Here is a 24,223-nt window from a genome sequence, read left to right on the forward strand (position 1 = left end):
GAAGTCTGTGGATGTTCATCAGTTGATGTGAATGGGATAAACTTGCTAAAGCTTGTAGTGCTATACATACGGAAAAAACTATGAAAAATTAAAATAGCATGTCATTGCGCACTGGCAATTGAATACAGTAGGCCCCACTTATCTTGGGGGATATGTTCTAAGACCCAGAGTGGATACTTAAAGCATGCCTATGCTAAACCCCATATAGCACTGGTTCTCAATTTTCCTAGTGCCGCAATCCTTTAATATAGTCCTGTGGGTTCCTATGTTTTTTTCTTATCTGTCCATACCTAAAATAAAGTTTAATTTATAAATTAGGAACAGTAAGAGAATAATAAGCAATAACTAATAATAGGATATTTATAGTACACTATATTAAAAATTCTGTGAATGTGGCACTGCCTCCCTCTTTCTCTCAATACTTTGTTGTACTGTATTCACGTATTTTGGACCATGATTAACCATGGGTAAACTGAAACCATGGACTATGGAAATGGTTGGGGGTTACTACTTATATGAGCAGTTTCCAATTTAAGTTTCTGTTTGGAACTCAGTTTTTCCGTATAGAAGCTGTCTTTGTGTGTGTGTACCATTTTAATATATAATTTTTAGTTTCCTAGGGCAATCCTCATAAAGTTACGTAACACATACCTGACAAATTGTACTATGATATAATAGAACATAATCTTATTTATAAATAGTTTCTTTGGACTTGGAGGTTCTCAAAACCCATGTTTCCTTGTTATGGTCAGGTATTTCAGGGATACCTGAATTCTGCCTCTTTGCTATGGGATTTAGGATTCCTCAAACACACAGGAAGTTAGTGGGGTCATTGAAGGCCCGGGACTAGTGCTCTAAATGGATAGGAGGGAAGGGGATTGGTGGAGGCAGCAGAGCCCTAGGTACCTTTTGAATTGTAGGGGAGAAAAGGAGGGAAATGGGATTCTCAAATGTTGATGGTGGGAGTTGATACGTGTAGTGTTATTTATTTTGGAGGGAGATAGAATATTTAAGAAAATAAAAATGGATGCACCCTGTTACCTAGCAATTCCACTTTTACTTATCTACTCTCAGGAGTTAATTGCTTTTGTGTGCATAGAGGCATATAATGAATGGTTACTGCAGTGAAAAATTGGAAGCATCTTAAACGACCATCAGAAGGGCAATAGCTAAATAAAATATGATGTATTTGTGTAATAGATTATGATGTAAAAGTTGAATGGATTGAGCAGTTCGATCTCCATTAATCACCATTAGTAACTTTCAGTTATATTACTGTATCGAGAAAGCTTTTATAGAATGATTCATACAATGATACTGATTGTTAAAGATAAAAACCCCTATATTTTCTGTATGTACTTTTATATATGTAAATTTAAAAAGTATTTTATTTTGGGCGGCGCCTGTGGCTCAAAGGAGTAGGGCACTGGTCCCATTATGGCGCAGGTGGCAGGTTCAAACCTAGCCCTGGCCAAAACTGCGACCCCCCCACCCCCAATATATATATATTATTTTTTATTTTATCATTTTTAGAAAATGAGCAAAAGGGTGGACCTTAATCTTTAATCTTTATTTGTAGAACACCGCAAGATAGGAAATTCTACGTAGAGATAAGAAACCCTTTCAGAGGACAGGCTATAAAAATATTTTGAAAGTTTACCACTTAAATTTGTAACAGTGGTTATCTGGCAGTGAGATAGGAGATTACTGGGAATAAGTACTATAATAAATACTATTTTATATACTCGTGTAATTTGTATAAATAAAATTTTTATTACAAAGATAAAACCTAGGTAAGAAAGATAGATGGAAGGGGATAAAATATGCTAGGATTTAGCTGGGAAGGAATTACATTCAAATATCCTGTGCTTGGGGGTGCAATGCAAAAGGGTTTATGGACGACATCTGTGTATTATAAATAGTACAAGATTTATATAGAGATTTAGGTAAGTTGTAGGCACATTGTAAAAAGAAGTAACAGCAGAACCTTCCAAGGGCCTATAGACTATAACAGACTGGTCAACATATGGAGGTGGTCAACATAAGGAACAAGGCCACTTGTACTGATTTGTATACGTGGTGCATGTCTGGTCTAAGAAAATTATGTCAGCTTGAGGTGCTCAACTGTGGAGGTTCTACAGTGTTTGTACTCTTTTTTTTTAACTTCAGGTTCGTGTGAAGGTACAAACAACTAGGTTACAATGTTTACATTCATTAGTTAGACTCCCTCTTGTAGTTGTTTCCCCGCACCCAGAAGGTGTGCCATATACCCTGACATTGTGTCCATTAAGTGGGAGCACATCATGCCTTCCCCTCCTCCCCTCTCCCCCTTTTCTCATTCCCCTTCCTCCCAACTGGAATTGAATTGAGTTTTTCTCTTATGTGGGCATGTATTAGATCATCTACTGGCTTCATATTAGTATTGGGTACGTTGGATATTTGTTTTTCCATTCTTGTGATACTTTACTAAGAAGAAATGTGTTTCTAAGGAGTAGCATGTCTCATAAGTAAAGTTTTCTTTGCCATGGAACTATAACAGTGGATTAAAAAAAAAAAGATTATTTAAAAACATTTTAAAATTTATTTTCTTTTTTTGAGATGGGGTCTCACGGGGCCTTATTGTGTTGCCCAGGCTAGAGTGCAGTGGCTATTCACAGGCACAGGCATGTTTCAGGATATAAAATCAATGTCCACAAGTCAGTAGCCTTTGTGTACACCAATAACAGTCAAGATGAGAAGCTAATTAAGGACACAACTCCCTTCACCATAGTCTCAAAGAAAATGAAATACCTAGGAATATACCTAACGAAGGAGGTGAAGGACCTCTATAAAGAAAACTATGAAATCCTCAGAAAGGAAATAGCAGAGGATATTAATAAATGGAAGAACATACCATGCTCATGGATGGGAAGAATCAACATTGTTAAAATATCTATACTTCCCAAAGCAATCTACCTATTCAGTGCCATTCCTATCAAAGTACCTACATCGTACTTTCAAGATTTGGAAAAAATGATTCTGCATTTTGTATGGAACCGGAAAAAACCCTGTATAGCTAAGGCAGTTCTTAGTAATAAAAATAAAGCTGGGGGCATCAGCATACCAGATTTTAGTCTGTACTACAAAGCCATAGTGCTCAAGACAGCATGGTACTGGCACAAAAACAGAGACATAGACACTTGGAATCGAATTGAAAACCAAGAAATGAAACTAACATCTTACAACCACCTAATCTTTGATAAACCAAACAAGAACATACCTTGGGGGAAAGACTCCCTATTCAATAAATGGTGTTGGGAGAACTGGATGTCTACATGTAAAAGACTGAAACTGGACCCACACCTTTCCCCACTCAAAAATTGATTCAAGATGGATAAAGGACTTAAATTTAAGGCATGAAACAATAAAAATCCTCCAAGAAAGCATAGGAAAAACACTGAAAGTTATTTCTGTATTCTTAATAAATGTCATTTTATCCACACTAGAGATCTCCTTGCTTTCCAATCTTTACTAAAAACCCTTTGCAATGTGAGTGGCATTTAGTTGTGGCCACTGATAGATATGGAGAATTTTAAACTGAAATGAAGTAGTTATTCATTTAAAAATAGTAGGATACCAGTGTGAGGAGATAATGGGAGTTTAAACAATTTTATTAGTGTGTAATATAGGATTAACTGTAGCATTGGTTTCTCAGTTTTATCTAAGATTGACTTCATTTGTAATTAAGATAATAACTGGTATGTTGTATTTTGTGAATATTGAATATATGAATGTTGTGAATGGTTGAACATAGTATTGATAAAATTAAATGGTTTGTTAAGATTAGGACTGTTATGAATGATGAATACTTTAAGTTAAATTGTTTAAAAAGAAAAAGAGGAGGCTACTTGGGAGGCTGAGGCAAGAGAATCGCTTAAGCCCAGGAGTTGGAGGTTGTTGTGAGCTGTGTGAGGCCACGGCACTCTACTGAGGGCCATAAAGTGAGACTCTGTCTCTACCAAAAAAAAAAAAAAAGGAGATAATTGGGGAGTTGTGTTTTAATGTGAGTTTAACTGCCTTGTTGTCAGTAAACTTTTCTTAATCTGTGTACAGGTCTGAACACGAGAGACATTCCCCGAACTGCCCCTTTGTGAAAGGTGAGCACACACAGAATGTGCCACTGTCGGTCACTCTTGCAACCAGTCCTGCGCAATTTCCCTGCACGGATGGAACCGACAGAATATCTTGCTTTGGGTCGGGAAGCTGCCCTCATTTTCTAGCTGCTGCAACTAAACGAGGGAAGATCTGTATATGGGATGTTTCTAAACTTATGAAGGTATGTTTTAATTTTAAAGTAGCAGATTTCTAATTGGAAAAATAATCAGTTGTAAACTTAGGCTTTTTGTTTGTTTAGGTGCACTTAAAGTTTGAAATTAATGCCTACGATCCTGCAATTGTACAACAGCTTATTCTGTCAGGAGAGCCGAGCTCAGGAGTTGATTCCAGGAGACCAACATTGGCATGGCTGGAGGATTCCTCTAGTTGCTCAGATATACCTAAGCTGGAAGGAGATAGGTATGAGAATTTGTTTTATAGAATTTATCAATGTTACATGTTTTTTCCCACTAAGTTTTATATTCTAATAGTTCTAATTAAAGAGGAAGAAAGTTACCAAGTTATCAGAGAATAAATGTTTGCTTAGAAATCTGAAAACTGTGATTTTTGAAGAAAATTTTCATTCAGAAATGCCATAGTCTGTAAAATACATTTTATTTTCTATCTTGATTTGTGTCAGTTGGATATAATTACCACATTGAAAAATAAAGTCTAGGCCAGGTGCAGTGGCTCATCCCTGTAATACTAGCACTCTGGGAGGATGAGATGGAAGGATCCTTTGAGGTCAGGAGTTGGAAACCAGCTTGAGCAAGAGCAAGACCCCATCTCTACAAAAAGATAAATAGAAAAAAATTAGCCAGTCATAATGGCAGGTGCCCATAGTCCCAGATACTTTGGAGGCTAAGACCGGAGAATTGCCTTGAGCCCAGGAGTTTGAAGTTTTGTTGAGTAGTGATCACACCACTGTATTCTAGCTGGGGCAACAGAGCAAGATTTTGTGTGTGTGTATGTGTTTTTGAGACAGAGTCTTACTTGGTCGCCTTGAGTAAAGTGTTGTAGCATCATGGCTCACAGCAATCTCAAACTCTTGGGCTCAGGGAATCCTTTTGCCTTAGCCTCCTAAGTAGCTGGGACTACAGGCACCTACCACCATGCCCAGCTACTTTTTCTATTTTTAGTAGAGATAGGATCTTGCTCTTGCTCAGAGTGGTCTTGAACTCTTGAGCTCAAGCAGTCCACCCATGTGAGCTTCCCAGAGTTCTAGGATTATAGGGATTAGGTACCATGCCCAGCCAAGACTCTTATCTTAAAACAAAAAGAAAAAAAAGAGAGAAAGAATAAAGAAAAATAAAGTGTCAATATTGAAATGAATTTCTTGGATTAGATTCGTAATTTTACCTTCACCTAAATCTTCTCCTAGGTTAGTTGAACCAAATAGCTTTTTTAGTTTCTAATTTTTTTATTAGCACCTCAAATTATATAAGTGCTAACAAATAGTGAAATGACCTGAAGTGAGGTAAGAGGATCTATTTATTTTAAGCAATATACCAGAAGTCAGAGTGAGTTGAGACATCATAATTTTCACTATAGAAACATTTCAGTAAAATTGCTGCTCTGGATTCTCATTCATTGAACTTTTTTGACAGATTCCTAATTTTTGTGGCTGCATCTGGTTTATGGGAAGCAGGAGAGTAAAAGTATAATCCTACTTTACGCACTTGTTTTTTAATGAAGCCCTGCCATTGTGACTGTGAAATACCTGCAGTATTTGAGGTATCACCTAGTAGACAGAATAAAAGGCTGCATAAGGCATTCAATGTGATAAGCAGTAGGAGCTACCCCTTTAAATTGCAGTAGGTGGAGCGTGAAATGGAGCCTGTCTAACTTTGATCGGATGTCTTGATACACTCAGAGTATCTCCCATTTCACTTGCAGGGGCTTCTTATGTTTCTGATGTGTGATGTTAGACTACAGTCAGTGATTTATCATTTTACTTCCTATCACCTTTGTGGCACGCACTTTTAAGAAATAATGTGAAAATTTTATTAAAGGAAATTATTTCATTAATGGAATTAATAGAAAATTCACAATATAAGTTTCTTCCCTCTAGTTATAAATGACAATAACATGTTAAAGCTTCACAGTTCTCGTTATAAGGCAGCGTACACATTGTCTGAGTTTTTGACAATAGGACAGGGAACTAACTAAGTATGCTTGATTTATCTTAGAAATTAGTGGAAAATTGATAGCAGATAATGAATTTATGTCTTGTAGACACTGATTTTAATTAGAACTTTGTGTTAGTGTTTTGAAATTAGAGGATTAAAAATCAAATCAAAAATGCAGGTGGGCTAAGATGGCTTATGCTTGTGATCCTAGCACTCTGGGAGGCTAAGACAGGTGATCTCTTGAGCTCAGGAGTTTGAGACCAGCCTGAGCAAGAGTGAGACCCCATTTCTACTAAAAATAGCTGGGCATTGTGTCGATGGCTGTGGTCCCAGCTACTCAGGGAGGCTGAGGCAAGAGGAACCCTTGAGCCCAAGAGTTTGAGGTTGCTGTGAACTATGAGGCCATGGCACTCTTATCCAGGGCAACACAATGAGAAAACAAAATAAAAATATCAAATCAGGGGTGGCACCTGTGGCTCAGTGGGTAGGGTGCCAGCCCCATATACCGAGGGTGGCAGGTTTGAACCTGGGCCCGGCCAAACTGCAACAAAAAAATATTTGGGCATTGTGGCAGGTGCCTGTGGTCCCAGCTACTTGGGAGGCTGAGGCAAGAGAATCACCTAAGTCCAGGAGTTGGAGGTTGCTGTGAGCTGTGAAGTTACAGCACTCTACTGAGGGTAACAAGGTGAGACTCTGTCTTTAAAAAAAAAACAAAACATCAAAATTTATGTGGTCTGGGGCGGCACCTGTGGCTCAGTGAGTGGGGCGCCGGCCCCATATACCAAGGGCGGTGGGTTCAAACCCAGCCCCGGCCAAACTGCAACATAAAATAGCTGGGCGTTGTGGTGGGCGCTTGTAGTCCCAGCTACTTGGGAGGCTGAGGCAAGAGAATCGCCTAGGCCCAAAGCTGGAGGTTGCTGTGAGCTGTGTGACGCCATAGCACTCTACTGAGGGCGATAAAGTGAGACTCTGTCTCTAGGGAAAAAAAAAAAATTTATGTGGTCTGTACTTCTAGGGTTACCCCCACCCCCATACATATCACACCTTCCTAGTTAAAATGTACATTTTTAGGCAAGCGTGTATAGTATTTCTAGTGGAAATTTCCCCCAATATCATATGGGGTAGTGTGCTAGAGTTGAGATACAAATCTCTTTGTGCTTTATTTATTTATTTTTAAACCGAGGGCTGTGGCGTCACATCTCACAGCAACCTCCAACTCCTGGGCTTAGGTGATTCTCTTGCCTCAGCCTCCCAAGTACCATATTTAAGAAATAATCTGTCTATGGTAGAAAGACTATTTTCTCTGAAGAAAATGTCACATGAATCATAGAGAAAGAGTACCCTACCCTGGTGTGATAGGAGGAAGCTGAAGACCTGAATCTTGGTTCCTAACCTTAGGCTGTGTACTCTGTACTTCCCTTCCCCCAGACGTAGCAGGAGTCTTGCTGGATTAGTAGTGAGTATAGTGAGCCACACTGCCTCTGACTTTTATAATACACTATATGGACTTCATTAGCCTGAAGAATAGTACATTAATTTGGGAAATTGGAACTTATTCAAGAAATTTAATTAGCAATATATCTTGCTTAGGAATTATTTTTGACCACTTTCACTTAGAAGACAACATATTGGAAGGAACACACTTAATTGTAATGAATAAACATTTTGTCTAAATGTTTCATTTGTTATTTATATGTTACAGCTCATGAAATTCATAAAAATTTCTAGAATTTAACTTTGCAGTTGTTTATGGTATTGGTGTAAGCCAAGGTATCCTTGTGATATTAATGTCTAGTTTTCAGATACACATATAACTTAACATGTTTAACTTGCTCATAATAGTTTGTGGGTTTGTTACTTTGTAAAGGGTTTGTATCATGTAAAAGGCTTTTATAAGTTTGAGTGCCTATTACATAATTAACGTATGCTTATTATAGAAAGATTAGAAAATATGGAGATGGAAATTGAAGAGACATAGAGTAGCCATAATCACACTGTGAGATTTACATATATATATATAACATTTTATTTATTATAATTTTTTTGAGGCAGAGTTTTAGTATGTCTTCCTCGGTAGAGGGCTGTGGCGTCACAACCCACAGCAACCTCCTACTGTTGGGCTTAAGCGATTCTCTTGCCTCAGCCTCCCAAGTAGCTGGAACTACAGGCGCCCGCCACAATGCCCGGTTATTTTTATTGTTGTTGTAGTTGTCACTGTTGTGTAGCAGGCCCAGGCCAGGTTCGAACCCACCAGCCCCGGTGTATAAGGCTGGGTCCCTAAACAGTGAGCTATGGGCGCTGAGCCACTGTGTAGTTACATTAACGTTTGTGTGTATTCTAGTGTTCTTTTACTCATGATTTCTTTTAAAAGGTTTTATTGATATGAACTTTTCCGTTTTTTTTTTTTTTTGCAGTTTTTGGCTCAGGCTAGGTTTGAACCTGCCACCTCTGGTATATGGGGCCGCGCCTTACTCCTTTGAGCCACAGGCGCCACCCTGATATGAACTTTTACAACCCCAAACCTCATCCTTTAAGCGTACCGTTCAATCATTTTACCCATACTCTTTTATTATGTAATAGTTTAGGAATTTTTGTCACAAAAATATTTTAGGAACAGATGATTGTATTTTTGAAGACCTTCAGAATAAAACTTTATTGCCAACTTAAGGTTTTTATGTGGCAAGAGTCTTTGAAACACCTGAATTTCTTCTTTAATATATACTACTTTATTTTATAGTTTATTTCAGTGTAGTTCGGTAATACTTAGATATTTTTCTTTTTTTTTTTTTGGTAGAGACGGAGTCTCACTGTACGGCCCTCGGGTAGAGTGCCGTGGCGTCACACGGCTCACAGCAACATCTAACTTTTGGGCTTACGCGATTCTCTTGCCTCAGCCTCCCGAGCAGCTGGGACTACAGGCGCTCGCCACAACGCCCAGCTGTTTTTTGTTGCAGTTTTGCTGGGGCTGGGTTTGAACCCGCCACTCTCGGTATATGGGGCCGGCGCCCTACTCACTGAGCCACAGGCATCACCCTAGATATTTTTCTTAGTGGAACAGGCCTTCTGTCCTTGAAAACTATTGTGTCTTCTTGATTTGGACTTTCTTCATTCTGGATAATCTCAATCATTAAAATTTCTTGTTGGGATTTATTTTTCCAGTGATCTTACTATTTTTCTCTGAAATCAGCTAGTTAGCATTTGAGTAGTAAGGCTAATTAGTTCATCTTCAACTTCTTTGAATTCTTTTTATTGTTTTAAACTAATGCGCCAGCCACATACACCTGAGCTGGCGGGTTCGAATCCAGCCCGGGGCCTGCCAAACAACAATGACGGCTGTAACCAAAAAAATAGCCGGGTGTTGTGGCGGGTGCCTGTAGTCCCAGCTACTTGGGAGGCTGAAGCAAGAGAATTGCTTAAGCCCAGGAGTTGGAGGTTTCTGTGAGCTAAGATGCCACAGCACTCTACCCAGGGCGACAGCTTGAGGCTCTGTCTCAAAAAAAAAAAAAAACAAAACTACAGCACTAAGTTGATTTAAGGACAATTATTATCACTTGAGAAAAACTTAAAAACAGAAACTTTTGTCAAAAAATAACTAAACAATTGAGCCCCCTGACTCCCAAATTTCAAACGTTGCTTTGGAGACAGTCTTACCATGTCGCCCTTGGTAGAGTGCTGTGGCATCACAGTTCACAGCAACCTCAAACTCTTGGGCTTAAGCGATTCTCTTGTCTCAGCCTCTCAAGTATCTGGGACTACAGGCACCCACCACAATGCCTGGCTATTTTCTTGTTGCAGTTGTCATTGTTGTTCAGCAGGCCCAGGCCAGGTTCAAACCCACCAGCCTTGGTGCATGTGGCTGGTGCCATAACCACTGTGCTACAGGCACCAAGCCTGTTAGGCATTTTTAATAGAGGATATAAACTTACATATAAACTAGTATCGTAAAACCTGTGCATTTCAGATGTGAGTGCCCTATGTTTTAGGTGAGATTGGGTGTGTTCAGGGTGGTATGGCAGTAGGCAGTGCAATATGTTTTTAAAAAGACATTCTTTAAAAAGAATTGCCTTTTCTTTCTACAAAATACATGTTTTTGTAATGGAATTGTCAGTATTTTAGAAATTGTTGTAGACATGCTTTTTAATAGAATACAGAGAGAGCTTAATAATGTGTGATAGTGCTTTGTAATCTCATCTTTTTTCTTTGGTGTGCTAGCAGTGGAGAGAGTGAGGATAAAAGTACATGCAAAGAGGGAGTCTCACGTTTTGTTGGCCACCTATGTGAAGAGCAAAGGAGGGACTGTTGTCTTATCTTGGTGCTAATCTTCTGAGTTGTAATAGTTTTTTTCCATGTCAAGGAGTTCTTTACAGCCCCTCCAAAATGAACAAAATACAAAACAAAAATAAAATGGTGTCAGTATATACACACATACACAAGTATTTATACAGCTGTTCTGTTTGGTTTTAGGGTAATTCCTGAATTCAGTAACAGAATAGTTCTGAAAATTTTACCACTGTCAGCTTGTGCTTGATTTTATAGTTGTTGCTGTCTTTTATGTTTTTATTTGCTCAAAATATCCTATCCTCAGATCCCTACAAATGTTATCATAGATTCTTAGAGGTTTCTGCACTTTATTTCAGGAGGATATTTATTTAATGATTTAAGATGATTCTTTGACAGTGTTATTGATCGGTTATGACCTCAGACTACTCTTTATGTCTTATTTAAGTAAGTTTTAATAATTTGTATGTTTATGTTTGAGGTATGTAGTGGTAGTTTTAACACTGTACTTTTTTCTTTGCTTTCTCATATGATGTATACTTTTTTTGAAATTGAAATATTTTTGTTTTGTCTTTTTATTTAAGTGATGATTTACTGGAGGATTCTGACAGTGAAGAGCATTCCAGATCAGATTCTGTGACAGGTATGTAACATGTATTAGGTAATAAGTTTTGTAAATTCTTGGATTTATATAGTTCTGGTAAAGCTAAATTTAATTCTAAATTTCTTATTTAATGCAAACTCTAAATTTTAACTAATAATGCATATAAAATAGAAATATTGCATATTATAGATCATGAATTAGTATTATGTACATACTACCCTATAATTAAAATTTAAATGGTACCTACTTGAATGAAAGGAATTAAAGTAATAATTATATTAATTTTTTGTCATATATGTGAGGCAATTCATCATTTTTATTTGTATAATGCATTCTATTAACTAAAAGTAGTGTTTAAAGCTCTTTATTCCCCATAGGAAACAAATAGAGAATAAATTTTAATGTATTAAAATTGCAGACATTAAGGCATCCAGTGAGTGCTTCCTTTATACTAAGTCATGAAATAGTAAGACAAAGAAATATGCTTCATATTTTAATGTTCTAAATGAATGATTAAATGTTTTAAAAGATTAAAATATATTTTTACAGGAAAGTCTAGTTGTACATCTCAAAATACTTTTGCTATGTTAGAATTTAAATCCTTACTGCTAATTGTTATAGTCTGATTATACTTCCTAATATATGAAATAGCGATCCATTATTTAGAGTTTTAGTGATTATGTAAAGTAAATGCATAAAAAGCGAAAAGCATAGTGCCTGAGAAGGAGCCAGTATTTGTTAAAAAGTGACTGCTACTATCTTGTGGCTATACTTTAATGTCAAATGTTAGGTACTAAGGACATCTATAACTTAGTAAATCTTTTTAGAAGATGCATGGCTTTGTATAGTACAGTTATCAAAAGTTATATTTAGTATAGGGTAGTCAGTGTCCTCCAAATTCCGATTTGTCATGAAATCTTTTTGAAAGTCACTGAACAGAACACTGGACTGATTAGGGGTCAACCCTCAGCTGTTTTTTGAAACAGGTCCCCACAATGAAAAATAAAAATGTGTAATAAGTCCTAGAAAAATAAAGAATTGAGTGCATTAGAAAAATTTAGACTGATGAAGATAGTGGTCTTTTCCTCCTTGATTTTTCTTTTGCAAAAACAGAAGAGTTACTTTTTCATTTTCTTAATCTGGCAAAGAAGAATCTTGTAGTCACTGGTCACTTGGAAACCTGGTTAGAGCTTAAAGTTTTTTATAAAATAACTCTGGCATTGTAAAGTCACTTAGCTTTTACAGGTTTTCGTTTGTAAAATATTTGCACGAAATGTTCTTCCATATTCCATTTTCTGTGTTAAATTTTTTTGTTGTTCTAACTATAACTTTTCCTTTATATTTTACAGCTTTGGTGTTTTCTAATGATCTCAGTATGTATTTTTGTAATTATAATCATGTTTGGTTTATTTTCTTAGCTTTTAAAATTTTTATTATATTTATTTGTTTTTTTGAGACAGAGTCTCAAGATGTCGCCCTGGGTAGAGTGCTGTGGCGTCATAGCTCACAGCAACTTCCAACTTGGGCTCAGGCGATCCTTTTGCCTCAGATTTTTCTATTTTTAGTGGTGATGGGGTCTCATTTTTGCTCAGGGTGGTCTCGAACCCATGAGCTCAAGTAATCCACTCGCCTCTGCCTCCCAGAGTGCTGGGATTATAGGCGTGAGCCACCACGCCCAGCCAACATTTTCTACCTTTGTCTTTTTCATCTATGCTTGTTTGATTTTTCATACTTCCTTTAGATACTGTACTTCTGTTTACTTCCCAGTTACCTAGAAAAATACTATATATTTTTGTTGGCTATAGTGGCACCTTTCTTAGAGGTGGGAATATTGTGTATATGTAGTAGCTGTGGTAAGAGAAAAAAACCCTTCCCATTTACAGTTTTAAATTTACTCATTTGAGGATTTATAAGTAGCTCATTCATTCATAGTAAAATACGTGACTTCTAAATTTTGTTATATTGAAAGACTATTGGTGACTTTTTGGAGACTCATGGGATAGCCATGTGTATACTTGATATTAGCGGTTGACATGTTCTATACTCAAAATGTCTACGTTTATTTATAGCACCAAGTATTTCCCATCTAATTGAATGATACAGTCTGAAGAATTGTAGAATATATTTCTTAATTTCAGAAATGTGAGTACAGAGTAAGAGACATCAGTTTTTCAGTTGGAGGTTATAACTTTTGCAAGTGTTTACGTGGCTACAGAGAGAAAAATTTAGTTTTTGGACCTCATACTGGAATTATGGATATATGGCTTATTGTGAAGAATGAGAAAAATGTTTGGCGGGAGATTAAAGAAGGGTTCAAATTGAAATTTTAGAAAAGTGCCCAGATAAAACCTAATTGCTAATCTTAGGACGTGTGCTTGCAGAAGCACTATGAGTCTGACACTACCTGAATAGGCAGAATAAGGTTTCCCAAAATGTCTGAAGAATGTTACACTGTGGGATGTTTGTAGGTATTTGTGTAACAATTCGTTTTGTAGCCTAGTAGATTTTAAAATTTGAGATACGTAGAGATGATAGGCTTCCGTACTGCAAGATGTGCCAGTTTTCTGAAGTAGAATATGTGGTTTATTGCCAAATATTTGAGAGCCAATAATAAGGCCATTTGTTATGTATTTTTGTTTTTAATGAACAGCCTTACCACATGTCATTTACTTTTAATATTATCCTAAATATATGCTGAGATACGTAGTTAATACTTTATTTGTTTTTGTCTTAGTATATATGTAGACTATATTTGTTCCCCCCTCCCCCCCTTGGCAGTTTCCTACTATAACTTAACTTTGTCACTTTTGGTAGACTCCTGTGCCATCATAGCTCACAACAACTTCAAATTCTTGGATTCAGGCAAGCCTCTTGCCTCAGCCTCCCAGGTAGCTGGGACTATAGGCACCTACTACAATGCCCAGCTGTTTTTAGAGACAGGGTCTTGCTTTTGCTCAGACTGGTCTTAAAACTCCTGAGCTCAGGCAGTCCATTGGCCTTAGCCTCCCAGAGTGCTAGGATTACAGGTGTGAATCACCACACCTGGCCACATTTCCTACTATAACTTTTTAAAAAAATTATTTAAGTAAGTTTGTCAGTTCAGTTCAATAAACAGTTGAGTATCCTCAGGATTTATTGTTTATAAGTAAACAGAAAAAATTTTCACTGTCATCTTGCAGTTTCTAATCTGAATTAGTAGAGAAAATAGCCATAAATATTCCATGGCAGGTAAAAGGCTGCTTATGGGTATAGTCAGATGAGTGTGCAAGTAAAGTGAGCAGTTCCATTGGTACAATTAAATAGTTCTTGCCATTAGAAATTCTGCTTTGGTGCTCGCTTTGGCAGCACATATATAAAAATTGGAATGATACAGAGGAGATTAGCATGGCCTCTTCAAAGGATGACATGCAAATTCATGAAACGTTCCATATTTTTCTATTGAAAGCAAAATTAAAAAAAAATTCTGCTTTAGATAGAAAAGGTTTCAGTGTTAGAAGATAGCTGTCAGGTAACATATTGAAGAGATCATGAATGAAATAGTTTACAAAAATGGTTCCAATGGAGCTTTTCATATATCTTAAATGTTTGATGTTCCATGAATCTCTTGTTGCTCATTCCTAGATGTGGCAGCTTTCCAGCCACCATGTAGTCACCTCGATTTCTTTATATGTATTTATTTTACTATTCTGTGTTCTTCCTATCTAAAGTGTATAAAGGCATTTCTAATTTTTTGTATTTCCAAAAGTTACCCAGAGTGATCTTGATGTTATTGTTGCTAATGATGTTGTTGCCTGACTGATAGTAGTTTGTGCTACTGAGACAAAACCAGATTGGTCGAAACAATTTTCAGTTCAGTATCAAGAGATCATACTTGCTTTGGGGGTTGACTAGCATCTACTGTAGAGGTTTGTGTTGACACAGATCGTATGTTTGAAAGGTGGAGACAGAGCAATGGCTTTTGTACTATTTGTAAGGGGACAGCTTAAAGAGAACACAACGGAAAGAAAGTTAAGAGATAGTGTAGATGTGTGACTTCAGTGAAGTAAATGTAAGCAGCAGATATTATGGAAGGCTCGTTCGACAAACTTTGGAACTTTTTCTTTCTACTTACTTTTTTCTAAGCTCATGTTGGGATTAAAGTGCATATTCTGACAATTTACTGGTAATCAGCATAAGGGATGAAAGGGAAGTAGTGCTATAATTCCTTAAATGATTAAGGGAATTGAGATTAGTCATTCTTTTGGATATTCTGCAAGTGCATAAATGACATGTATAAATAATATTAAGTATCTTTTTGGTTTAGAATTGAAGTACAAAATCCTGTTATTTTGATATTAAGAGTGATGAATAAATAGTATTTTAATTCTTTAACTTTTAAATTTTTTTTGAAGAATAATATTCACAAATTATCTAAATATATTTTGGATTGAAAACTCAGAATTGAGTCCTTTGATTTTTCTGAGAAGGTTCATCTCAGATTTGATTATATTTCTTTTAAAATACATGATATCAATGGAGGATTTGTCCCAGGATCCCCTGTGGATGCCCAAATCCACAGATGCTCAAGTACTTTAAAGTGGTGTAGTATTTGCATATCACCTATGCACTTCTTCCTTCATACTAATCATCTCTAGATGACTTACAATACCTAATCTATGCAAACGCTATGTACATAGTTGTTATTCTAAATTGTTTAAGGAACAATGATAAGAGAAAAATCTGTACACAGTAAGTACAGGCACAACCAGTCATTTCCCTCAAATATTTTCTTTTTAATGAATTAATTATTATTATTATTATTATTTTTTGTAGAGACAGAGTCTCACTGTACCACCCTCAGGTAGAGTGCCGTGGTGTCACACGGCTCACAGCAACCTCTAACTCTTGGTCTTACGCGATTCTCTTGCCTCAGCCTCCCGAGCAGCTGGGACTACAGGTGCCCGCCACAATGCCTGGCTAAATTATTATTATTTTTTAAGAGACCAGGCTCTTGCTTTGTCACCCATGCTGGAGTGCAGTGACATGATCACAGCTTGCTATAGCCTCCATCTCCGGGGCTCAAGTGATCTTCTGCCTCAGTCTCCTGAGTAACTGGGACTGTAGGCTTGCACTACCGCACCAGGCTAATTAAAAAATGTTTTTTGTACAGATGAAGTCTCTCTCTATTGCCCAGGCTGGTCTCAAATTCTGGGCTCAAGTGACCCTTCTGTTTGTCCTCTCAAAGTGCTGGGATTACAGGCATGGTCCATCATACCCAGCCTTTTCCAAATATTTCCCATCCAAGATTAGTTAAATCCATGGATGCAGAGCCAGTGAATATGGGGGACTGACTTGACTTTAAATTCTTTTGCTTCTATAATTGTAATGCATTGCCCGATGAGTAAGAACAAATACAGATAGTCCCTTGAATTATAAACATCTGACTTACGTTACAACTTGCACTTAACAAACGGAAGCTATTACACCAAGTCACTGAGTTAAAAGCATCTGATTGACGTATGACTCACGCTTAGGGATCAAGATGGTTACAGGTAATTGGCAAATATACCTGTCTAACTAACATACAAATCCAACTTAAGAACAAATCAACAGAGCCTATCTATTTTGTAACCCGGGGACTGCCTGTAATGAGTATGTTAAACTGCAGATTTTAATTTTATTTAAAGGCCATGTCTAATGAATACTGTTTCTTTTCAAAGGGCACACATCACAGAAGGAAGCCTTGGAAGTAAGCCTTGATATTACAGCCCTCAGCATTCTCCAACAGCCAGAAAAACTCCAGTGGGAGATTGTTGCAAATGTGCTTGAAGATACTGTTAAGGATCTTGAAGAACTTGGGGCAAATCCCTGCTTAACAAACTCTAAGAGTGAGAAGACAAAGGAAAAGCACCAGGAACAACACAACATTCCCTTTCCATGTTTATTAGCTGGAGGTTTATTAACATATAAATCTCCTGCTACCTCACCCATTAGTAGTAATTCTCATAGGTCACTGGATGGTTTAAGTAGAACTCAGGGTGAAAGTATATCAGAACAAGGGTCAACTGACAACGAATCCTGCACTAATTCAGAACTGAATTCTCCTCTAGTGAGGAGGACTTTACCTGTTTTGCTTCTTTATAGCATCAAGGAATCTGATGAGAAAGCAGGAAAAATCTTCTCACAGATGAACAATATTATGAGTAAAAGTTTGCATGATGATGGTTTTACTGTTCCACAAATTATTGAAATGGAGCTGGATAGTCAGGAGCAGTTGTTGTTGCAGGATCCTCCTGTTACTTACATTCAGCAATTTGCAGATGTAGCAGCCAATCTTACCTCTCCAGATTCTGAGAAGTGGAACTCTGTGTTTCCCAAGCCTGGGACTTTGGTTCAGTGCTTGAGGCTGCCAAAGTTTGCAGAGGAGGAGAATCTTTGTATAGACTCAATAACACCTTGTGCTGATGGAATTCATTTGTTGGTAGGACTGCGGACATGCCCTATTGAATCCTTGAGTGCAATAAATCAAGTAGAGGCCTTGAATAATTTAAATAAATTAAACTCTGCACTATGTAATCGAAGGAAAGGTGAGCTGGAATCGAATCTTGCTGTAGTGAATGGTGCAAATATTAGTGTAATCCAACATGAATCACCAGCAGATGTACAGACTCCTTTGATAATTCAGCCTGAGCAGAGGAATATTAGTGGTGGATATTTAGTTCTTTATAAAATGAATTATGCCACTCGGATAGTGACTTTAGAAGAGGAGCCAATAAAAATCCAACATATCAAAGATCCCCAGGACACAATTACCTCGCTCATTTTGCTTCCACCAGATATATTAGATAATCGGGAGGATGATTGTGATGAACCTGTTGAGGAAATGCAGTTAACCTCAAAGAATGGCATCGAAAGAGAAAAAACGTCTGACATTTCTACTCTTGGACACCTGGTAATAACCACTCAGGGAGGATTTGTAAAAATATTAGATCTTTCAAACTTTGAAATTTTGGCCAAAGTGGAGCCTCCTAAAAAGGAGGGCACTGAGGAACAGGACACATTTGTTTCTGTCATTTATTGCTCTGGCACAGATAGGCTGTGTGCATGCACCAAAGGTAAGCTCTTTGTTTGATTCTTCTACAAATCTTATAAAATTGGTATATATGGTGTTTGTGTGCATATCTAGCATGAATTTTAGATTCATATAGATGGAGAAGAAATAATTTTTTTTATAATGAAGTGGTAAATTCTTCTATTTAAACTGTTCTAAATTTTTTTTCTGCTGTCCCAAGTAAGAATTCTTACTGTATTAATAATACAGAAAATATCTTCTGTGTTTTATACTCAAGAAAATAGCCTGTTGTTGAGTTGCAACTTTGTATCTGTTTGTGATTGTGGATGAGTTACTTTTAACTCAGTATACTTGTTTTTTTATTTTATAGACTAGTATAAGGCCTATTTCCTAGGCTTGTTACAAATAAGTGAATAATGTATGTAAAGTTTCTGGCAGAGATGATTGGTTATTTCCTTGTGAAGTAAAAATACTTAGCAAATAATTATTAGTTTTGCCAAATAAAATTTGTCTGATTTACTCTTGACCTTGGGTGGTGAATCACTTTTGCAGCATCTGAGGTCCCATATAAAATAATGCAGTGTGCAATTTTTTCCTTAATTTTTCATATACATTTTAAGTTGGAGATAAAGCAATTTTTGTAAAGGGTTACTGACAATATTAAGCAGAATGAACAGCCTTACTGATAGGAATTTAGGACTTGGAGATATTTGAAGCATAGGCAATTTTAACCAAGGCTTGATGGAGAAATTGTTATTTTAGAAGGGTTACACTGTTTCTTACCAGTGGTTCTGGTCTGAATTAACCTGGTTTTCTTCTCTTTGAAGAGATCTCAAGAGTTTAGCTGGAGAAGATAATTGTTAATGTAGTGTTCAGATCGCCTCTTTTGAATTAAATCTAAGTTTAAATAACGAGGAAAAACTCTTCCAAATAACATCAAAATTCAAGAGATTACTTTAAAAAGTGAGCAATGTAGAACAATTTTAAACTAATAAAAATTTAGCATTGAAAAGTATAGAGCAACTATTAAAGCACTGTAGGATATCAAAGATAATTTGACTTTTATTGGTCATTGTTACAACTTTACCTCTGTTAAGTTGTTTAGTTATAACAGCTTTATGAGGTGTGTACTATTGTTGTTTGCATTTTCCAGATAAGGAAAGTAAGTGAAAGAGTGGGTAAGTAACTTGCTTAGTCACAGAGCTAATAAATGGCAGAGCCAGTGGTCAAACCTGCGCAGTCTTTCATTAAAGTGCTTCTATCTATCTATCTAATCTGGAGACAGCGTTTCACTTGTCATAGCTCATAGCAACCTCAAGCTCTTAGGCTCAAGTGATCCTTCTGCCTCAGCCTACCAAGTAGCTGGGACTACAGGCACATGCTACAATGCCCGGTTATTTTTAGAGACGGCTTGTTGTTCTTACTCAGACTGTTTTCGAATCCTGAGCTTAAGCAATCCATCCACCTCGGCCTCCCAGTGCTAGGATTACAGGCATGAGCCACTGTGCCTGGCCTGTAATCACCTCTTTTTTTTTTTTGAGACAGAGCCTCAAGCTATTGCCCTGGGTAGAGTGCTGTGGTGTTACAGCTCATAGCAACCCCCAACTCCTGGGCTTAAGCAATTCTCTTGCCTCAGCCTCCCCAGTAGCTGGGACTACAAGTGCCTGTCACAATGCCCGGCTATCTTTTGGTTGTAGTTGTTATTTGGCAGGCCCGGGCCAGATTTGAACCTGCCCCCTCTGGTGTATGTGGCTAGTGCCTCTTAGCTGCTTGAGCTATAGGCGCCGAGTACAACTACCTCTATTTCTAGAACTTTTCTGTCATTCTAAACAGAAACTCTGTATGCATTAAGCAATAACTCCCTGTCCTCTCTACTCCCAATCTGGTAACCTCTGTTTTCTGACTCTGAATTTGCCAGTTTAGATACTTCATGTAAGTGAAATCATACATTTGTGGGGGCAGCGCCTGTGGCTCAGTGAGTAGGGCATTGGCCCCAGGCAGGTGCGAACCTGCCCCGGCCAAACTGCAACAAAAAAATAGCCGTGTGTTCTGGTGGGTGTCTGTAGTCCCAGCTACTTGGCAGGCTGGGGCAAGAGAATCACCTAAGCCCAAGAGCTGGAGAGTGCTGTGAGCTGTGACACCACGGCATTCTTTCGAGGACGACAAAGTAAGACTCTGTCTCTAAAACCAAACAAAAAAGAAATCATACATTTGTCCTTTGTGTCTGGCTCTTTAAACTTAATATATTTTTTAATTTATTTTATTATTTTTTGAGACAGAGTCTCACTTTGTTGCCCTGGGTAGAGTGCTATGGCATCACAGCTCACAGTAACCTCAAACTCTTGGGCTTAAGCAATTCTCTTACCTCAGCCTCCTGAGTAGCTGGGACTACAGGTGCCTGCCATAATGCCTGGCTGTTTTTAGAGACAGGTTCTCGCTCTTGCTCAGGGTGGTCTTGAACCTGTGAGCTCAAGCAGTCCGCCCACCTGGGCCTCCCAGAGAGCTAGGATTAGAGGCCTGAGCCACTGTGCTTGACCTTTAAACTTAATATATTTTTAAAGCTCACACATGTATTTTAAATCCCATCTTCATGGCTTTTTATAGCCAAATAATATTCCATTGTATGTATATGTAGTGGGACTAACTAGGACTAGTTACCTCTGGTCAACTGCCGTCTGAAAATATTAAATAGAAAATCTGATTAAGTCAATAATTCAAATTGTGCAGTGTTCCAGGAAGCGTGATGAAATAGATCTGTTGCCCCACTGAAGACATGAGTAATTGTTTTGTCCACTGTCTCTATATGTATACGCTACCTGCTGTTAGTCACTTTGTAGCTGTTTTGTTTATCAAATGCATGGGCCAGGTCTCTCATGGCTTATGTTTAAACAATGCTTATTTTATTTAAAGATGGCCTCAAAGTGATGTTGGCAATTCCTGCATGCCAAAGGGTGGCCTTTTTGGGGGGGAGGAGGGGACAGATTTTTTTTTTTTTTTGAGACAGAGTCTCACTATGTTGCCCTTGGTAGAGCGTTGTGGCATCACAGCTCACAGCAACCTCCAATTCCTGGGCTCAAGAGATTCTCTTGCCTCAGCCTCCCAAACCAAATAGCCAGGACTATAGGTGCCTGCCACAATGCCCGGCCATTCTTTGGTTGTAGTTGTCGTTGTCTGGCAGGCCTGGGCTGGGTTCGAATTCGCCAGCTCCGGTGTACGTGGCTGGTGCCCTAGCCCCCTGAGCCACAGGCGCTGACCCTTTTGAGACAGAGTCTCACTCTGTCGCCCTAGGTAGAGTGCTGTGACGTCACAGCTCACAGCAACCTCAAACTCCTGGGCTTAAGTGATTCTTTTGCCTCAACCTCCCTAGTAGCTGGGGGTATAGGCGCCCGCCATAATGCCTGGCTATTTTCTTGTTGCAGTTGTCATTGTTATTTAGGTGGCCCGGGCTGGGCTCGAACCTGCCAGCCCCTGTGCATGTGGCTGGCGTCATAACCACTGTGCTACGGGTGTCGGCTATTTTTGTAGTTGTCATTGTTGTTTAGCAGGCCTGGGCTGGGTTCAAAGCCACCAGCCCCTGTGTATGTGACCTGCTGCCCTAGCTGCTGAGCTATAGGTGCTGGGCCAGGGAGGCCTTTTTGTTGTTGTTGTTTGCTTGTTTGGGCTTTGAAATTAATTTTTTGAGACAGAGTCTCCCTCCTTTGCCTGGGCTAGAGTGCATTGCCATTTCTTCCTGCAACCTCAAACTCCTGGGCTTGAGGCATCTTCCACCTCAGCCTCCCTAGTAGCTGTCACTTTAGGGATGAACCACCATACCTGGCTAAGTTTTCTATTTTTCAGTTTTTGGCCAGGGCCGGGTTTGAACTCGCCACCTTTGGAATATGGGGCTGGTGCCCTACTCCTTTAAGCCACAGGCGCCGCCCAGTTTTCTATTTTTCGTAGAGGTTCATTCTTGTTTGGGCTAGTTTTAAACCCCTGGCCTCAAGTGATTTCCCACCTTGACCTCCCACGGTGGTAAGTCAGATGTGAGGCACCATGCTGGCAACAGAGGCTGTGTAAGTGATTTCTTTAAGTAAAAACGTGAAAGTTTTTGACTTAAGAAAGAAAAAGAAATCTATGCTGAAGTTCCTAAGGTCTGGGATAAGAAATGAATCTTTTATTTGTGAACATATTGTTAAGATTTTCTATTTTTGTTATTGTTGTTAATCTCTTACTGTGCTTAATTTATAAATTAAACTTTGTCCTAGGTATGTATGTATAAGACAAAATACAGTATATAGGGGTCAGTACTCTGTGGTTTCAGGCAGCCACTATGAATGGGTCTTGGAAACTCACCCTTTGAGGATAAAGGGTGACTACTCTAACCCATTTTTTTTTTTTTATAGTAAAAAATTTTTTTTTTTATTAAATCATAACTGTATACATTGATACGATCATGGGGCATCATACACTCGCCTCATAGACCATTTGACACATTTTTATCACAATGGTTAACATAGCCTTTCCGGCGTTATCTCAGTTACTGTGCCAAAACATTTACATTCTACATTTACCAAGTTTCGCAAATACCCCTGTAAGATGCACCACAGGTGTGATCCCACCGATCCCCCTCCCTCTACCCACCCCCCCCTTCCCACTTCCCCCTATTGTTAGGTTGTAACTGGGTTATAGCTTTCATGTGAGAGCCCCAAATTAGTTTCATAGTAGGGCTGAGTACATTGGGTACTTTTTCTTCCATTCTTGAGATACTTTACTAAGAAGAATATGTTCCAGCTCCATCCATGTAAACATGAAAGAGGTAAAGTCTCCATCTTTCTTTAAGGCTGCATAGTATTCCATGGTGTACATATACCACAATTTATTAATCCATTCGTGGATCGATGGGCACTTAGGCTTTTTCCATGACTTAGCAATTATGAATTGGGCTGCAATAAACATTCTGGTACAAATATCTTTGTTATGTTGTGATTTTTGGTCTTCTGGGTATATGCCCAGCAGAGGGATTACAGGATTGAATGGCAGATCTATTTTTAGATCTCTGAGTGTTCTCCATATATCTTTCCAAAAGGAATGTATTAATTTGCATTCCCACCAGCAGTGCAGAAGTGTTCCCTTTTCTCCGCATCCACGCCAACATCTCTGGTCTTGAGATTTTGTGATATAGGCTAGTCTCAGTGGAGTTAGATGATATCTCAAAGTAGTTTTGATTTGCATTTCTCTGATGATTAAAGATGATGAGCATTTTTTCATATGTCTGAAGGCCATGCACCTGTCTTCTTCAGAGAAGTTTCTCTTCAAATCCCTTGCCCAGCCTGCGATGGGATCCCTTGTTTTTTTCTTGCTGATGCGTTTGAGTTCTCTGTGGATTCTGGTTATTAAACCTTTGTCAGAGATATACCCTGCAAATATCTTCTCCCATTCTGAGGGCTGTTTGCTTGCTTTACTTACTGTGTTCTTAGCTGTGCAGAAGCTTTTTAGTTTGATCAAGTCCCAGTAGTGTATTTTTGAAGCTGCTTCAGTTGCCCGGGGGGCTCTCCTCATGAAATACTCACCCAGACCAATTTCTTCAAGGGTTTTCCCTGCATTCTCCTCTAGTATTTTTATAGTTTCATGTCTTAAGTTTAAATCTTTAATCCAATGAGAGTCTATCTTAGTTAATGGTGAAAGGTGTGGGTCCAATTTCAGTCTTCTGCAGGTTGCCAGCCAGTTCACCCAGCACCATTTGTTAAATAGGGAATCTTTTCCCCACTGAATGTTTTTAATTGGCTTGTCAAAAATCAAATAGCGGTAAGTAGCTGCATTCATCTCTTGGTTCTCTATTCTGTTCCAGACATCTACTTCTCTGTTTTTGTGCCAATACCATGCTGTTTTGATCACTATCGATTTGTAGTAAAGTCTGAGGTCTGGTAGTGTGATTCCTCCTGTTTTGTTTTTATTTCTGAGTAATGTCTTGGCTATTCGAGGTTTTTTCTGATTCCATATAAAATGAAGTATTGTTTTTTCAAGATCTTTAAAATATGACAGTGGAAC

At 38.2% G+C, this 24,223-nt stretch overlaps 1 protein-coding gene and 1 non-coding gene across 10 annotated transcripts in view; both read left to right on the forward strand.

The window, feature by feature from the left end:
* The window catches only part of BIRC6 (baculoviral IAP repeat containing 6), a 275,055-nt gene that overhangs the window by 53,828 nt on the left and 197,004 nt on the right, over positions 1-24,223 (forward strand). For all 9 annotated transcript variants that reach the window (XR_008379509.1, XM_053588024.1, XM_053588027.1 and 6 more), the window contains exons 7-10: positions 4,093-4,315; positions 4,394-4,554; positions 11,126-11,184; positions 16,845-18,239. Coding sequence is in view for 8 of the 9 variants with exons in the window: in XM_053588024.1 (XP_053443999.1) it covers positions 4,093-4,315; positions 4,394-4,554; positions 11,126-11,184; positions 16,845-18,239 (1,838 nt within the window). In the remaining variant the exon portion in view is untranslated. The remainder of the gene's footprint in view (positions 1-4,092; positions 4,316-4,393; positions 4,555-11,125; positions 11,185-16,844; positions 18,240-24,223) is intronic.
* LOC128585149 (U6 spliceosomal RNA) lies at positions 14,475-14,580 on the forward strand. Its single transcript, XR_008379892.1, has one exon. It is a non-coding gene; the product is annotated as a U6 spliceosomal RNA (small nuclear RNA).

Source organism: Nycticebus coucang, chromosome 4 (assembly GCF_027406575.1).
Source record: "Nycticebus coucang isolate mNycCou1 chromosome 4, mNycCou1.pri, whole genome shotgun sequence".
Lineage (NCBI taxonomy): Eukaryota > Metazoa > Chordata > Mammalia > Primates > Lorisidae > Nycticebus > Nycticebus coucang.